This window comes from Giraffa tippelskirchi, chromosome 13, assembly GCF_054371585.1.
Source record: "Giraffa tippelskirchi isolate mGirTip1 chromosome 13, T2T-mGirTip1v1.2.pri, whole genome shotgun sequence".
NCBI classification, from domain to species: Eukaryota; Metazoa; Chordata; class Mammalia; order Artiodactyla; family Giraffidae; genus Giraffa; species Giraffa tippelskirchi.
Genome location: NC_137287.1, coordinates 47,859,404 through 47,872,717, shown reverse-complemented (window position 1 = coordinate 47,872,717; position 13,314 = coordinate 47,859,404). Strand labels below are relative to the sequence as shown.

The window sequence follows — 13,314 nt, the reverse complement described above, 5'->3', positions numbered from 1 at the left end:
TGCATTAGAATATGATATTCATCTTTCTCAGACGCTCCTTTTAAAAAAAATATTTACTGATGTAATATCTTCTATCCTGCTGATATCAGTGAGAGTTTCTTTCTCCTTGCATAGTCTGGGTTTCAGCCAAGTAGTTTTTTTTTCTGTTTTGCTTTCTTTCATAATAGAGTTTCTCCTTACATGGTAGATGATTTGTCATTGTTTATGTGTGTGTATTTGGGAGTGGGACACTAGGAGATGGAAGTTATTTCTGCACACAGATGTGGGGTTTGTGGGTGTGGCCTTCACTTTAGAACCACCTGTCTTGACTGCTTGCTCTGGGAACCCCTGATGTCAGTACTTTTAGATCCAGTTCCCTGAAAGAGGAGGTTTCAGTCTCCTATTTGGAGACTAAGGCAGGATGGAGGGGTGTGTTAGTCAAGCTTCTCCAGAACCAATGGAAGATATAAATGCACACACACATGTGTTTATTAGAGGAGTTGGCTCATGAAATTTTGGAGGCTGAGAAGTCCTAAGATACACTGCTTGTAAGCTGGGGACCCAGAAAAACCAGTGGTGTGATTCAGTCCAAGTCCAAAGGCTCAAGAACCAGGAGTGCTAATGTCCAAAGACAGGAGAAGATGGATGTCCCAAATCAGAGAGATCTTGAATTTACTCTTCCTCTACCTTTTTGTTCTATTTTGACCCTCAGTGGATTGAATGATGCCCACCCACGTGGGGGAGGGTCATCTGCTTTCCTCAGTTCATAAATTCAAATGCTAATCTCTTCCAGAAGCACCCTCACAGGCATAATGTCTGACATAATGTCTGTTAGTTATCTGGGCATCCCTTAGCCCAAACAAGTTGACAGTTAACTATCACAAGGGGCATGTAAACTGCCCATGAATTTCTCTTTTTTTCAGTAGGATACTCCCCACTATATGCTGCTCCTGGTATTTTCCAGACCAGAGATCCTCTGTCTTACTTTCTCCAGAAAATAATTCTCTAGGCTTCTTCTGGGTGAAAAGAGCAGTTGCCTGGCTGTGCTCAGTAAAAGGTATAAGAATTTGATTCCTTTTTATTAACAAATAATATTCCATTGTATGTAGATATCATATTTTTTTAAACATAGTGATAAGCTTACCTCAAAAAACAAGAAAGATCTCAATTATTGCATTATGTTTACCCATTCATCATTTGATGGGCATTTGGTTTCTTTCCACTTTTTTGGTTATTATGAATAATGCTGCTATGAACATTCCTGTATAAATGTTTGTGTGGACATATGTTTTTATTTTCCTAGGTACATATGTAGGAGTGGAAGTGCTGAATCATATGACAACTGTATGTTTACCTTTTTGAAGAATTGCCAAAGTCTTTTCCAAAGTGGCTCCAACATCTTACGTTTCTCACCAACTATGTATGAGAGTTCTAATCAATCCATGTCTTTGTCAACACTGTTATTGTTTGTTTTTTGTATTTTAGCCATCCTACTGGGTGGAAAGTGGTGTATCATTGTGGTTTTGATTTGTATTTCCTCAACAACTAGTAATTTTGAGCTTATTATTTGTGCTTATAAGCCCATTTGTATATCTTCTTTGGAGTAATGTCTGTTCAAATATTTGGTCCATTTTAAAATTGGGTTATCACCTTTTTATTGTTGTTCTAAGTGTTCTTCGTGTTTTCTGGACATGAGTTCCTTACTTGAGATGTGACTTGCAGATATGTTCTCCCATTCTGTGAGTTGTTTTTTCAAGTTCTTGATAATGTCCTTTAAAGCACTCCAGTTTTAAATTTTCATGAAATCTGATTTAACGTGTTTTTTTTTCTTTCATGACTTGTGCCTTTGGTATGTATCTAAAAAATTATTGCCTTACGCAAGATCAGTGATGCAGTGGTAAAGAACCCGCCTGGCAATGCAAGAGATGCAGGAGACAAGGGTTTGAGCCTGGGTTGGGAAAGCCCCATGGAGGAGGAAATGGCAGCTCACTCCAGTATTCTTGCCTATAAAATTTCACGGACAGAGGAGCCTGGCAGGCTGTAGTCCATAGAGTTGCAAAGAGTTGGATGTGACTGAACATGCACATATGTAAGGTCATAAAAACTTATGCCTATGTTTTCTTCTAAGAGTTTATAGTTTTAACTCTTACGTTTAGGTCTTTGATCCATTTTGAGTTCATACAGTGGAACATAGAGGTCCAACTTTATTCTTTTGCATGTGGATATTCAGTTGTCACAGAACCAGTTGTAATAAGGACTGTTTCCCTATTAAATTGTCATGGTACATAGGTTAAAAATCAACTGAAGATAAATGTAAGGATCTGTTTTTGAACTTTCAGTTTTATTCCATTGATTTATGTGACTTTTATGCCAGTACAGTACCACACTATTTTGATTACTTTGTAGTAAGTTTTCAAATGGGGAAGTATAAATTCTTCAATTTTGTTCTTTTTAAAGATTATTTTGCCTACTACAGAGGTCTTATATTTTTATATGAATTTTAGGACGAGATTGTCAGTTTCTATGAGGTCAGCTGAGATTTTGATGGAAATTATGTTATAGATTGATTTGGGATGTATGGCCATGTTAACAAAATTATTAAATGTTCCAATCTATGAATATAGGATATCTGTCCATTTACTTAAGTTTTAAATTTCTTTCAATAATATTTTATGGGTTTTGGTGTATAAATTCATTGGTTTTTTTGTTAAATTTTTTGTAAGTATTCTGTATGACATTATTTTAAACATACTTGTTTTCTTGATTTCCTTTCAGGATTATTCATTGCCAGAATATAGAAATGTAGTTAATTGTTTAATATATTTACATCTTATAACCTTGGTTCATATGCTTTGTAATTCTAGTACAAATTCTTTGTAATTTTTTGAAAAAAATTCTTTAGGATTTTCTACATATAAGAACATGTTATTTGTGAACAGAGATAGTTTTATCTCTTCCTTCCCAGTCTGGATGCCTTTTATTTCTTTTTCTTGCCTAATTGCCCTGGCTAGTACCACTGATACAATGTTGTGTGGAAGTGGCAAGAGCAGACATCACTGTTTTTCCTCTTTGAGGAGAAAGCATTCAGTTGTTCATGATTTAGTGTGGTTTTAACCGTGGGTTTTTAGTAATGGATAGTAATGGATTTGCGACTTCGCTTTCACTTTTCCCTTTCACGCAGTGGAGAAGGAAATGGCAACCCACTCCAGTATTCTTGCCTGGAGAATCCCAGGGACGGCGGAGCCTGGTGGGCTGCCGTCTATGGGGTCGCACAGAGTCGGACACGACTGAAGCGACTTAGCAGCAGCAGCAGCAGTAATGGATTTTCTTTTTTTCTCGTTTGGATGCACTGCATGGCTTGCAGGATTGGAGCTCCTTGACCAGTGATTGAATCCCAGCCCTCGCAGTGAAAGCAGAGAGTTCAAACTACTGGGTCTTCAGGGAATTCCCTAGGTGTTAGTTTTTTATAGATGTTCTTTACCAGGTTGATAATACTTCCTTCTGTATTCCTAGTGTGTTGGATTTTTTTGACTAAAAACTGCTGAGTTTTGTTATTTATTTCTAAATTTGAGATAATGGTGTGCTTTTTCTTTTATTCTATTAATATAGTAAAGGTTGCATGCTCTTCCTTCAGATTTATATCTAGTAAAGAATGTAACCATTTGGGGTTCTTGACTGGCACAGTGGTAAAGAATCCACCTGCAACGCAAAATGCGGGTTCCATCCCTGGGTTGGGAAAATCCCTTGGAGTAGGAAATGGCAACCCACTCTGGTGTTCTTGCCTGGAAAATTCCATGGGTAGAAGAGCCTGGTGGGCTGTAGTCCATAGGGTTGCAAAGAGTTGGACACGACTGAGCACCATGATGATGATAGTATATTATACAGATTAGTTTTCAGATGTTAGACCAATCTTATATTCCTGAGATAAATGTATTGTGGTCGTGATATATAATCCTTTTTATATGTTGCTGGCTTTGCTTTTTAGTATTTTGTTGAATACTGGTGTGTAGTTTTCCTTTCTTCTGATATTTCTTTTTGGTATTGGTGCGTGTGTGCGTGCCAAGTTGCTTCAGTCATGTCTGACTCTTTGCAACCCAGTGGACTATAGCCCTCCAGGCTCCTCTGTCCATGGGATTCTCCAGGCAAGAATACTGGAGTGGGTTGCCAGTTGCCCTCCAGGGAATTTTCCTGACCCAGGGATCGAACCCATAGCTCCTGCATTGGCAGATGGATTCTTTACTACTGAGCCACCTGGGAAGCCCCTTGGTATTGGTATCAGGATGTAACTGGCCTCTTAGAATGATCTGAGAATTTTTCTTATGCTTCTTTTAAAGGGTCTGTGAAGGACTGATATTAATTCTTTAAACATTTGGTACAATACATCTGGGCCTCTGCCTTTCTTTCTGGGCAGATTTCAAATTGCTAATTCGATATAATATTTTTGTTAAGACCAGTTATAAGTGGGCATTCATCTTGTAAAAATACATATTGATATTTGATTCTTCAGCCAACCTTTCTCTGATATAATATCCAAATAGAAGGAAATTTTAATATACCTACTTATAGCTTTCTTTTTTCTTTTGTTAAAGGTCTGTAATTATTATGGAACCAGTAAACCATGGCATCAAAGAAATTTGCTGTTAAAGTAAGTGTTGCTTAATAGCTTTCTTTAACATGATTAATCACTTTCTAAAATAACCAAATCCTGTATTAATTGAAAATAGAAGCCTTGAACTTTCCTTCTGCTTTTTAAATTTGGGAGACCACTGAATACTTGAAGTCGGTGATTGAAAATGAGAAAATGAATAGTTCATATGGTCATGGCAGTTTCTTGATTATAGTCTTCTGTAAATGCCTTTGAGGCTAACTTGGTCCTTAATGTTAAAAATCACGATTCACATTCCATGCCCATGACATGATTTTTGATTATGACAAAGCAAGCAAAAGAAAAGAAGCAGGCAGCCAGTGCTGCACCTGAGTTGAGTACCAGGAGCTCGTTCTCCTGCCTCGTTGCCCTCCTTTGTTTTCCTCTCATAAGCATCTCTTCTTTATCTGTTGGTGACTGGGTCTGAGACCTTTCCCTGTGAGGGAAGGGTCACCTGAGAGGGGAAAGAGAGGAGAAGAATTGATAAATAGTGACTATGATTGACCCTCCAGGTTGTGTAGCCAGGGGTCCTGCCTGCCAGCAACTACAGATTCAGTCTCCCAAGAGGGACCACTGCATGAAGGATGCTTTCATATATGCGTTCTCTTTAGGGCATGTTCTCTATGCTAGTGTTTAATTAAGCAGAAATTCAAAACATCAAATCACACGAATTCTAGTGGTTGTTAACCAGATCAGATACTATATAATATTGTAGTCATGTCTTACCTTTATGAAGTCAGTGCTCATTTAGATTTACAACATGTTTATGAATTTCATCACTTACAATTATTTCTAGTATCTGTATATTCTGTATGTAGTGTTTCTTTCTGTGAGAGATTATAAATGGTGAACTTTCACTATTTGTCTGTCTGGAAATGTATTTGGTTTTCCTCTAGAGAGTAAAGTTTGTTTAGAATTTCAAGTTGCACATCATTTCTCCTCAGCATTTTAAGGTATTTTCCCTTGTCTTCTGAAATCTCTTACTGCAAGTGAGAAATGTTTTAATTATCAGTTGATACTAAAAAACCACCTTAAAATATAGTGACTTGAAACACAAGCCGTTTTACTCACTCTCAGGATTCTGGAGGTTGCCAGAAAAAAACTGGATTGGTTTTTCCGTTTGATGTTGACTGGGGCTGCAGTCATCTGGGCACTCAGTGCAGCTGGTACATCGAAGCTGACGACTCTCATGGCTGACTGTGCTTGCAATCTCACCTGGGGCTGTTAGTGTTGCCCTTCAGTTCTCATTCAGGTGGCTACTCAGTATGGCTTGGGCCTCTCCTAGCTTGGTGGCTGAGTTTTGAGGGATGGCGTCCCAGGGCAAGAGTTGCTGGAAGAAGGAAGTGTAATTCGCCCAACCCTTGAAGACCTGGGCTCAGAACTCTCAGATGCATTTCCTCCACATTCAGTTGGTCAGAGCACTCAGAGGTCCGCTCCAGGGAAGATGCAGCTCTTGATGTAAGAAGCAGCTTGTGCTCACACAGAGGGGAGCCTCTGAGGGTGCATCTGTGGAGACCAGTCAGCTCAGAAATCTACTTGTGATTCCTTTCTCTGTTATCTTGCTTATCAAGCTATCTTGTTTCTCTTTGGTTACTTTTAAGATTTTATCTTTGTCTTTGATAATCTACAGTTTCCCAGTGAAATCTTGAGATATAGACTTGTTTTTATTTATCTGGTTCAGGATGCAATGTATATCTTCATTTGGAAGAGTCAAGTCTTTCATCAGTTTTGGGTAATTTTGACTTTTTTCTCTTCAAGTACTGCTCGTCTCTGTTCTCTCTGTTTTGTTCTCAAGAAACCAAGATCATGGCATCCGGTCCCATCACTTCATGGCAAATAGATGGGGGAAACAATGCAAACAATGACAGACTTTATTTTCTTGGGCTCCAAAATCAGTGTGAATGGTGACTGCAGTCTTGTAATTAAAAGATGCTTGCTTCTTGGAAGAAAAGCTATGACCAACCTAGACAGTATATTAAAAAGCAAAGTCATTTCTTTTCCGATAAAGGTCCGTCTAGTCAAACCTATGGTTTTTCCAGTATGTATGTATGTATGTATGTATGGATGGATGTGAAAGCTGGACCATAAAGAAGGCTGAGTGCCAAAGAATTGATAGTTTTGAACTGTGGTGTTAGAGAAGACTCTTGAGAGTCCCTTGGACTGCAAGGAGATCAAACCAGTCAATCCTAAAGGAAATCAACTGTGAATATTCATTGGAAGGACTGATGCTGAAGCTGAAGCTCCAATACTTTGGCCAACTGATGTGAAGAGCTGACTTATTAGAAAAGACCCTGATGCTGGGAAAGATTGAGGCAGGAGAAGGGGATGACAGAGGATGTGATGGTTGGGTGGCATTATCAACTCAATGGACATGAGTTTGAGCAAACTCCTGGAGATGGTGAAGGACAGGGAATCCTGGCGTGCTGCAGTCCATGCACTTGCAAAGAATCAGACATAACTGAATGTCTGAAAGACAGAGATTCTTCTGGAACTCTTAAAACTTGTTGGATAGTTCCATATAATTGTTTCTTATGTGCTGGAGGGTGATATTAACTCACCCAAGACTGAGCCCTTGCAGGCTCTCTACTCAGAAAAGGACTGGGCCTCTTACAAAGCTTCGCCCAAACTGACTGATCCATTTGGGCAGACACTCCTCATCAGGTGCAAAGCTTGGGCCCCAGGCACCTGATTATGCCAGAGTTGGTCTGTTGATTTCCAAAGCATACACACTGCTGTGACAAGTTCTGCTACCAGATTGCTCAATCTCACAGCGGCACCAGGTGGCGCTAGTGGTAAAGAACTGGCCTGCTTGATCTCTGGGTTGGGAGGATCCTCTACAGGAGGAAATGGCCACCCACTCCAGTACTCTTGCCTGGGAAATCCCATGGACAGAGGAGCCTGGCGGGCTGCAGTCCATGGGGTCGCAGATGGTCACAACTTACAGACTCAACAACACCAACAACAAAATATTTTCAGAATCTTTAAAAAAAAAAAGATACGAATGAGCATATTTACAAAACTTAAACATACTCACAGACATAGACGTATTTCCACTGTTACTTACTGTTTGAAATACACAGTGGGAAGACCCACAAGCCCGGCCCTACAGAGCCATGGAGCGGTTTCAAGTTTACTTCTGCTGGAGCCATTGGCACTTTGGTGGTTTTGGACCAGGTTTATGTTCATTTCAGGGCTTGGGATTCCACCACCTGTGGGCAGTCTGACTTTGTAGCCCACAACCAAGTACAGCACAAGCCTCGTGCTTTCAGTCTTTTCTGCTCTTGTTCTCACTCTTCTCCCTCACCCTCGCCTTTCTCGGAACCCTGGGTGGGGGGCAGGTTTCCATGCTGCCTCCCTTGGTCAGGGAGCAGAGAGGGTTTTGCATTTTCATGAAGGCCACAGTTTCTCAAGAGAAAGAAGGGAAAGCTCTCTTGGATAGCTTTTATTCCAAGCAACTGTGGACAAACTTACCTACATGCACCAGAATGTATTATATGAGATACCTCCAAATTGAGTATTCTCTTTGTATTATGTCTTAAGCTGGTATGAAGAGCTGAAAGTTGAAGTTCTCCACGACTCCTGACTTAACTGAAATCAGTTTATTCCCAACTCCTCTCTCTCCTTTTCCTACCCCTTATGGGCATTAGGATGCCAGCTCTCAACTATCCTGGCTTCCAGATACTCTGACAACCAGGCTTGAACCTTTCAAAGAGGTGATTATTTTTTTTTCCAGTTTGATTGAAATATCATTGACATCACTGCAGATGGTGATTGCAGCCATGAAATTAAAAGACACTCTTTGGAAGGAAAGTTATGACCAACCTAGACAGTGTATTAAAAAGCAGAGACACCACTAGGTCAACAAAGGTCCGTCTAGTCAAGGCTATGGTTTTTCCAGTGGTCATGTATCGATATGAGAGTTGGACTATAAAGAAAGCTGAGCACAGAAGAATTGATGCTTGTGAACTGTGGTGTTAGAGAAGAATCTTGAGAGTCCCTTGGACTGCAAGGAGATCCAACCAGTCCATCCTAGAGGAGATCAGTCCTGTGTGTTCATTGGAGGGACTGATGTTGAAGCTGACACTCCAATACTTTGGCCACCTGATGCGAAGAGCTGACTCATTTGAAAAGACCCTGATGCTGGGAAGGATTGAGGGCAGGAGGAGAAGGGGACGACAGAGGATGAGATGATTGGATGGCATCACCGACTCAATGGACATGGGTTTGGGTGGACTCTGGGAATTGGTGATGGACAGGGAGGCCTGGTGTGCTGGGGTTCATGGGGTCGCAAAGAGTTGGACACGACTGAGCGACTGAACTGAACTGATAACCGTGTGTAAGTTTAAGGTGTACAGTGTGTTGGTTTAAGAAACGTATAAATTGCACAATGTTTATTTATCATAATGTTTAGTTAGCAAACATATTCTTCACATAATTACTGTTTTCTTGTTCCGGTGACAACATTAGAGCTTTACTCTCAAATATACGGTGCAGTGTTGTTAACTATAGTCACCAGGTTCTATATTAGATCCCTGGAATTTTGTTTGTTGTTTTTTTTGTCACTAAGTCACGTCCTAGTCTATTGCGACCCTGTGTACTGTAGCCTGCCAGACTTCTCTGTGTGGGATTTCCCAGGCAAGCTTATCTTATAAATGAAAGTTTCTACCCTTAAACCAGTATCACCTCATTTACCTCACCCCTCAACCCCTTGCAACCACCATTCTACTCTGTTTCTGTAAATTCAAAGTTTAAAGATTCCACATATAAGTAAAATCATACAGTATTTGTCTTTCTTTAAGTTACTGCACTTAGCATAATGTCCTCAGAGTCTATGTTGTTGCAAATAGCAGAATTTTCTTCTTTTCTATGGCTGAATAATATTCCACTGTATGCATATACCACATTTTCTTTATTCATCTGTCTGTGAGTGGACATTTAGGTTGTTTCCATGTCTTCACTGTTGTGAATAATGCTGCAATGAACACAGGAGTGCAAATCTCTCTTCAAGTGATTTCATCAACATTGTTAATAGGCTATACCCCAATAGAAAATAAAAAGTTAAAAATAAAAGTAGTAGTGATACAAAAAAAAGATAGCAATTTCATATCCTTCAGATATAACCCCAGGAGTGGGATTGCTGGATCATAAGGGTAGTTTTATTTTAAAATGTTTGAGGAACCTCTATTTTCCATAGTTGTGTCACCAATTTACATTCCCACCAACTGTGTACCAGGGCTCCCTTTTCTCCACATTCTCACCAGCATTTGTCATTTTTCATAATAGCTACAATAGCTTTTCTAACAGATGTGAGGTTATAGCTCATTGTGGTTTTTATTTGCCTTTCCAAAGGAAGGATATTGACTAATACTGTTAGGGATTTATTAATTTTATTAGTCTTTTCAGAGAACCAACTTTTCTCTTTGATTTTTTTTTTTCCCCTGTAGGGTACTTGTTTTCTATTTTATTGATTTCTTTATTATTTCTTTCCTTCTATATTCTTTGAGTAAATTTGTCCTTTTTCCAGCTTCATAAGGTGGAAGTTTAAACCATTGATTTTGAACCTTTCTTTTTTTCTAATATATACACTTAAAGCTATAAATTCCTAAGCACATACTTCAGTTCGTTGTTCGGTCGTGTCCAACTCTTTGCGACCCCATGGACTGCAGCACGCCAGGCCTCCCTGTCCATCACCAACTCCCAGAACTTGCTCAAACTCATGTACATTGAGTCAGTGGTGCCATCCAACCATCTCATCCTCTGTCATCCCCTTCTCCTCCCGCCTGCAATCTTTCCCAGCATCAGGGTCAGTGTTTGCATCAGGTGAGTCAGTTGTTTGCATCAGGTGGCCAAAATATTGGAGTTTCAGCTTCAGCATCAGTCTTTCCAATGAATATTCAGGACTGATTTCCTTGAGGATGGACTGGTTGGATCTCCTTGCAGTCCAAGGGACTCTCAAGAGTCTCCTCCAATACTACAGTTCAAAAGCATCAATTCTTTGGCACTCAGCTTTCTTTATAGTTCAACTCTCATATCCATACATGACTACTGGAAAAACCATAGCTTTGGCTAGACGGACCTTTGTTGGCAAAGTAATGTCTCTGCTTTTTAATATATTGTGTAGGTTGGTCATAGCTTTTCTTCCAAGGGGCAAGCGTCTTTTAATTTCATGGCTGCAGTCGCCATCTGCAGTGATTTTGGAGCCCCCCCAAATGAAGTCTGTCACTGTTTCCATTGTTTTCCCATCTCTTTGCCCTGAAGTGATGGGATCAGATGCCATGATCTTCATTTTTTGAATGTTGAATTTTAAGCCAACTTTTGCACTCTCCTCTTTCACTTTCATCAAGAAGCTCTTTAGTTCTTCGCTTTCTGCTATAATGGTTGTGTCATCTGCATGTCTGAGGTTATTGATATTTCTCCTGGCAATCTTGATTCCAGCTTGTGCTTGATCCAGCCTGGCATTTTGCATGATGTACTCTGCGTATAAGTTGAATAAGCAGGGTGACAATACACAGCCTTTACGTACTCCTTTCCCAATTTGGAACCAGTCTGTTGTTCCTGTCTAGTTTAACTGTTGCTTCTTGACCTGCATACAGATTTCTCAGAGGGCAGGTCAGGCTGTTTGGTATTCCCATCTCTTTCAGAATTCTCCACAGTTTGTTGTGATCTACAAAGGCTTTGGTGTAGTCAGTAAAGCAGAAATAGATATTTTTCTGGAAGTCTCTTGCTTTTTCAATGGTTCAGCGGATGTTGGCCATCTAATCTCTGGTTTCTCTGCCTTTTCTAAATCCAACTTGCACATCTGGAAGTTCACGGTTCACGTATTGCTGAAGCCTAGCTTGGAGAATTTTGAGTATTACTTAGCTAGCATGTGAGATGAGTGCAATTGTGTGGTATTTTGAACATTCTTTGGCATTGCTTTTCTTTGGGATTGGAATGAAAGCTGACCTTTTCCAGTACTATGGCCACTGCTGAGTTTTCCAGATTTCCTGGCATATTGAGTTCAGTCCTTTCACAGAATCATCTTTAGGATTTGAAATAGCTCAACTGGAATTCCATCACCTCCACTAGCTTTGTTCTTAGTGATGGTACCTAAGGCCCACTGACTTCACACTCCAGGATGTCTAGCTCTAGGTGAGTGATCACACCTTCGTGGTTATCTGGGTCGTGAAGGTCTTTTTTGTACAGTTCTTCTGTGTATTCTTGCCACCTCTTCATAATATCTTCTGCTTCTGTTAGGTCCATACCATTTCTGTCCTTTATTGAGCCCATCTTTGCATGAAATATTCCCTTGGTATTCTGATTTCCTTGAAGAGATTTCTAGTCTTTCCCATTCTATTGTTTTCCTCTATTTCTTTGCATTGATCACTGAGGAAGGCTTTCTTATCTCTCCTTGCTAGTCTTTGGAACTCTGCATTCAAATAGGTATATCTTTCTGTTTCTCCTTTGCCTTTAGCTTCTCTTCCTTTCTCCAACATTTGTAAGGCCTCCTCAGACAGCCATTTTGCCTTTTTGCATTTCTTTTTCTTGGGGATGGTCTTCATCCCTGCCTCCTATACAATGTCATGAACCTCTGTCCATGGTTCTTCAGGGACTCAGTCTGTCAGGTCTAATCCCTTGAATTTATTTGGCACATTTGTTAAGTACCTGCTTCCATCTGTTTGTCAAGCACGTACTTATTTGTATCCTTTTGCTTTATCAAAATATTTTCTAATTTTCATTGTGTTTCATTTTGATTAATGGGTTATTCAGGTGTGTAGTTTCTTAAGTATTTGGAAATTATTCAACAATCATTTTGTTATAGGTGTTTTGCATAATTCCTCTATTTTGGTTAATATTCTGTAAACACTTGAATAATCTGATGGTTGTTATATACATTAAACTATGTATGTGTCTCATGTCAGTTTTGTTAAATGTGTTGTATAAATTTGCTCTGTGTTTACTATATTTTGTCCACTTGTTTAATTAGTTGAGAGTGCTGTGTTAAAATTTCCAAGTATGATTTTAGATTTGTATATTTGTCCTTTGGTCGATATTTGGTTTGTATATCTTGAGAGCTTCCCTGGTGGCTCAGTGGTAAAGAATCCACCTGCCAATGCAGGAGACACGGGTTTGATCCCTGGGTGAGGAAGATCACGTGAAGAAGGGAATGGCAGCCCACTCCAGTATTCTTACCTGGAAAATCCCATGGACAGAGGAGCCTGGTGGGCTATAGTCCATGGGGCCACAAAGAGTCAGACACTCTTTAGCAACTAAACAACATTATCTTGAGGCTGTATTAGTAGATATATACAAATTTATGATTGCTTTTTCTGTTGAATAGAATCTTTAATCAATATGAAATATCTCTTTTTTATTTCTAGTCATACTTACCCTAAAGTCTACTTGTCTGATATTAGTAGGGCCTGCATTTGGTATCCTCCAACCAAATAGCTAGGACCCCACTGGATTCCTGAAGCCCAGTAGTCATTGAGTGTCACCCATGTACAGAAAGTTTTTAATCAATGTTTCCTTATCTGTTCTTAATTATGAATGGACAAAAGATACCACCATAGATTTAAGGATAACTTGAGGAACAGAACTGAGAAAGAGAGGGGAAAAAAAGCAAATGAACAAACTTGGAGGGGCAGGCTGATTCTAGTGAGTAAGAAGAGACTTTTAAAAACTTTATAATTAATATCTTTGGAGCAAAA

At 39.6% G+C, this 13,314-nt stretch overlaps 1 protein-coding gene across 1 annotated transcript in view; it reads left to right on the top strand.

Annotated features, from left to right (window-relative positions):
• SLX4IP (SLX4 interacting protein) overlaps positions 1 to 13,314 on the top strand; it is a 209,615-nt gene that overhangs the window by 16,331 nt on the left and 179,970 nt on the right. Inside the window, 1 exon segment of the mRNA XM_081559108.1 lies at positions 4,569 to 4,624. Coding sequence (XP_081415234.1) covers positions 4,598 to 4,624 — 27 coding nt within the window. The 5' untranslated portion in view covers positions 4,569 to 4,597.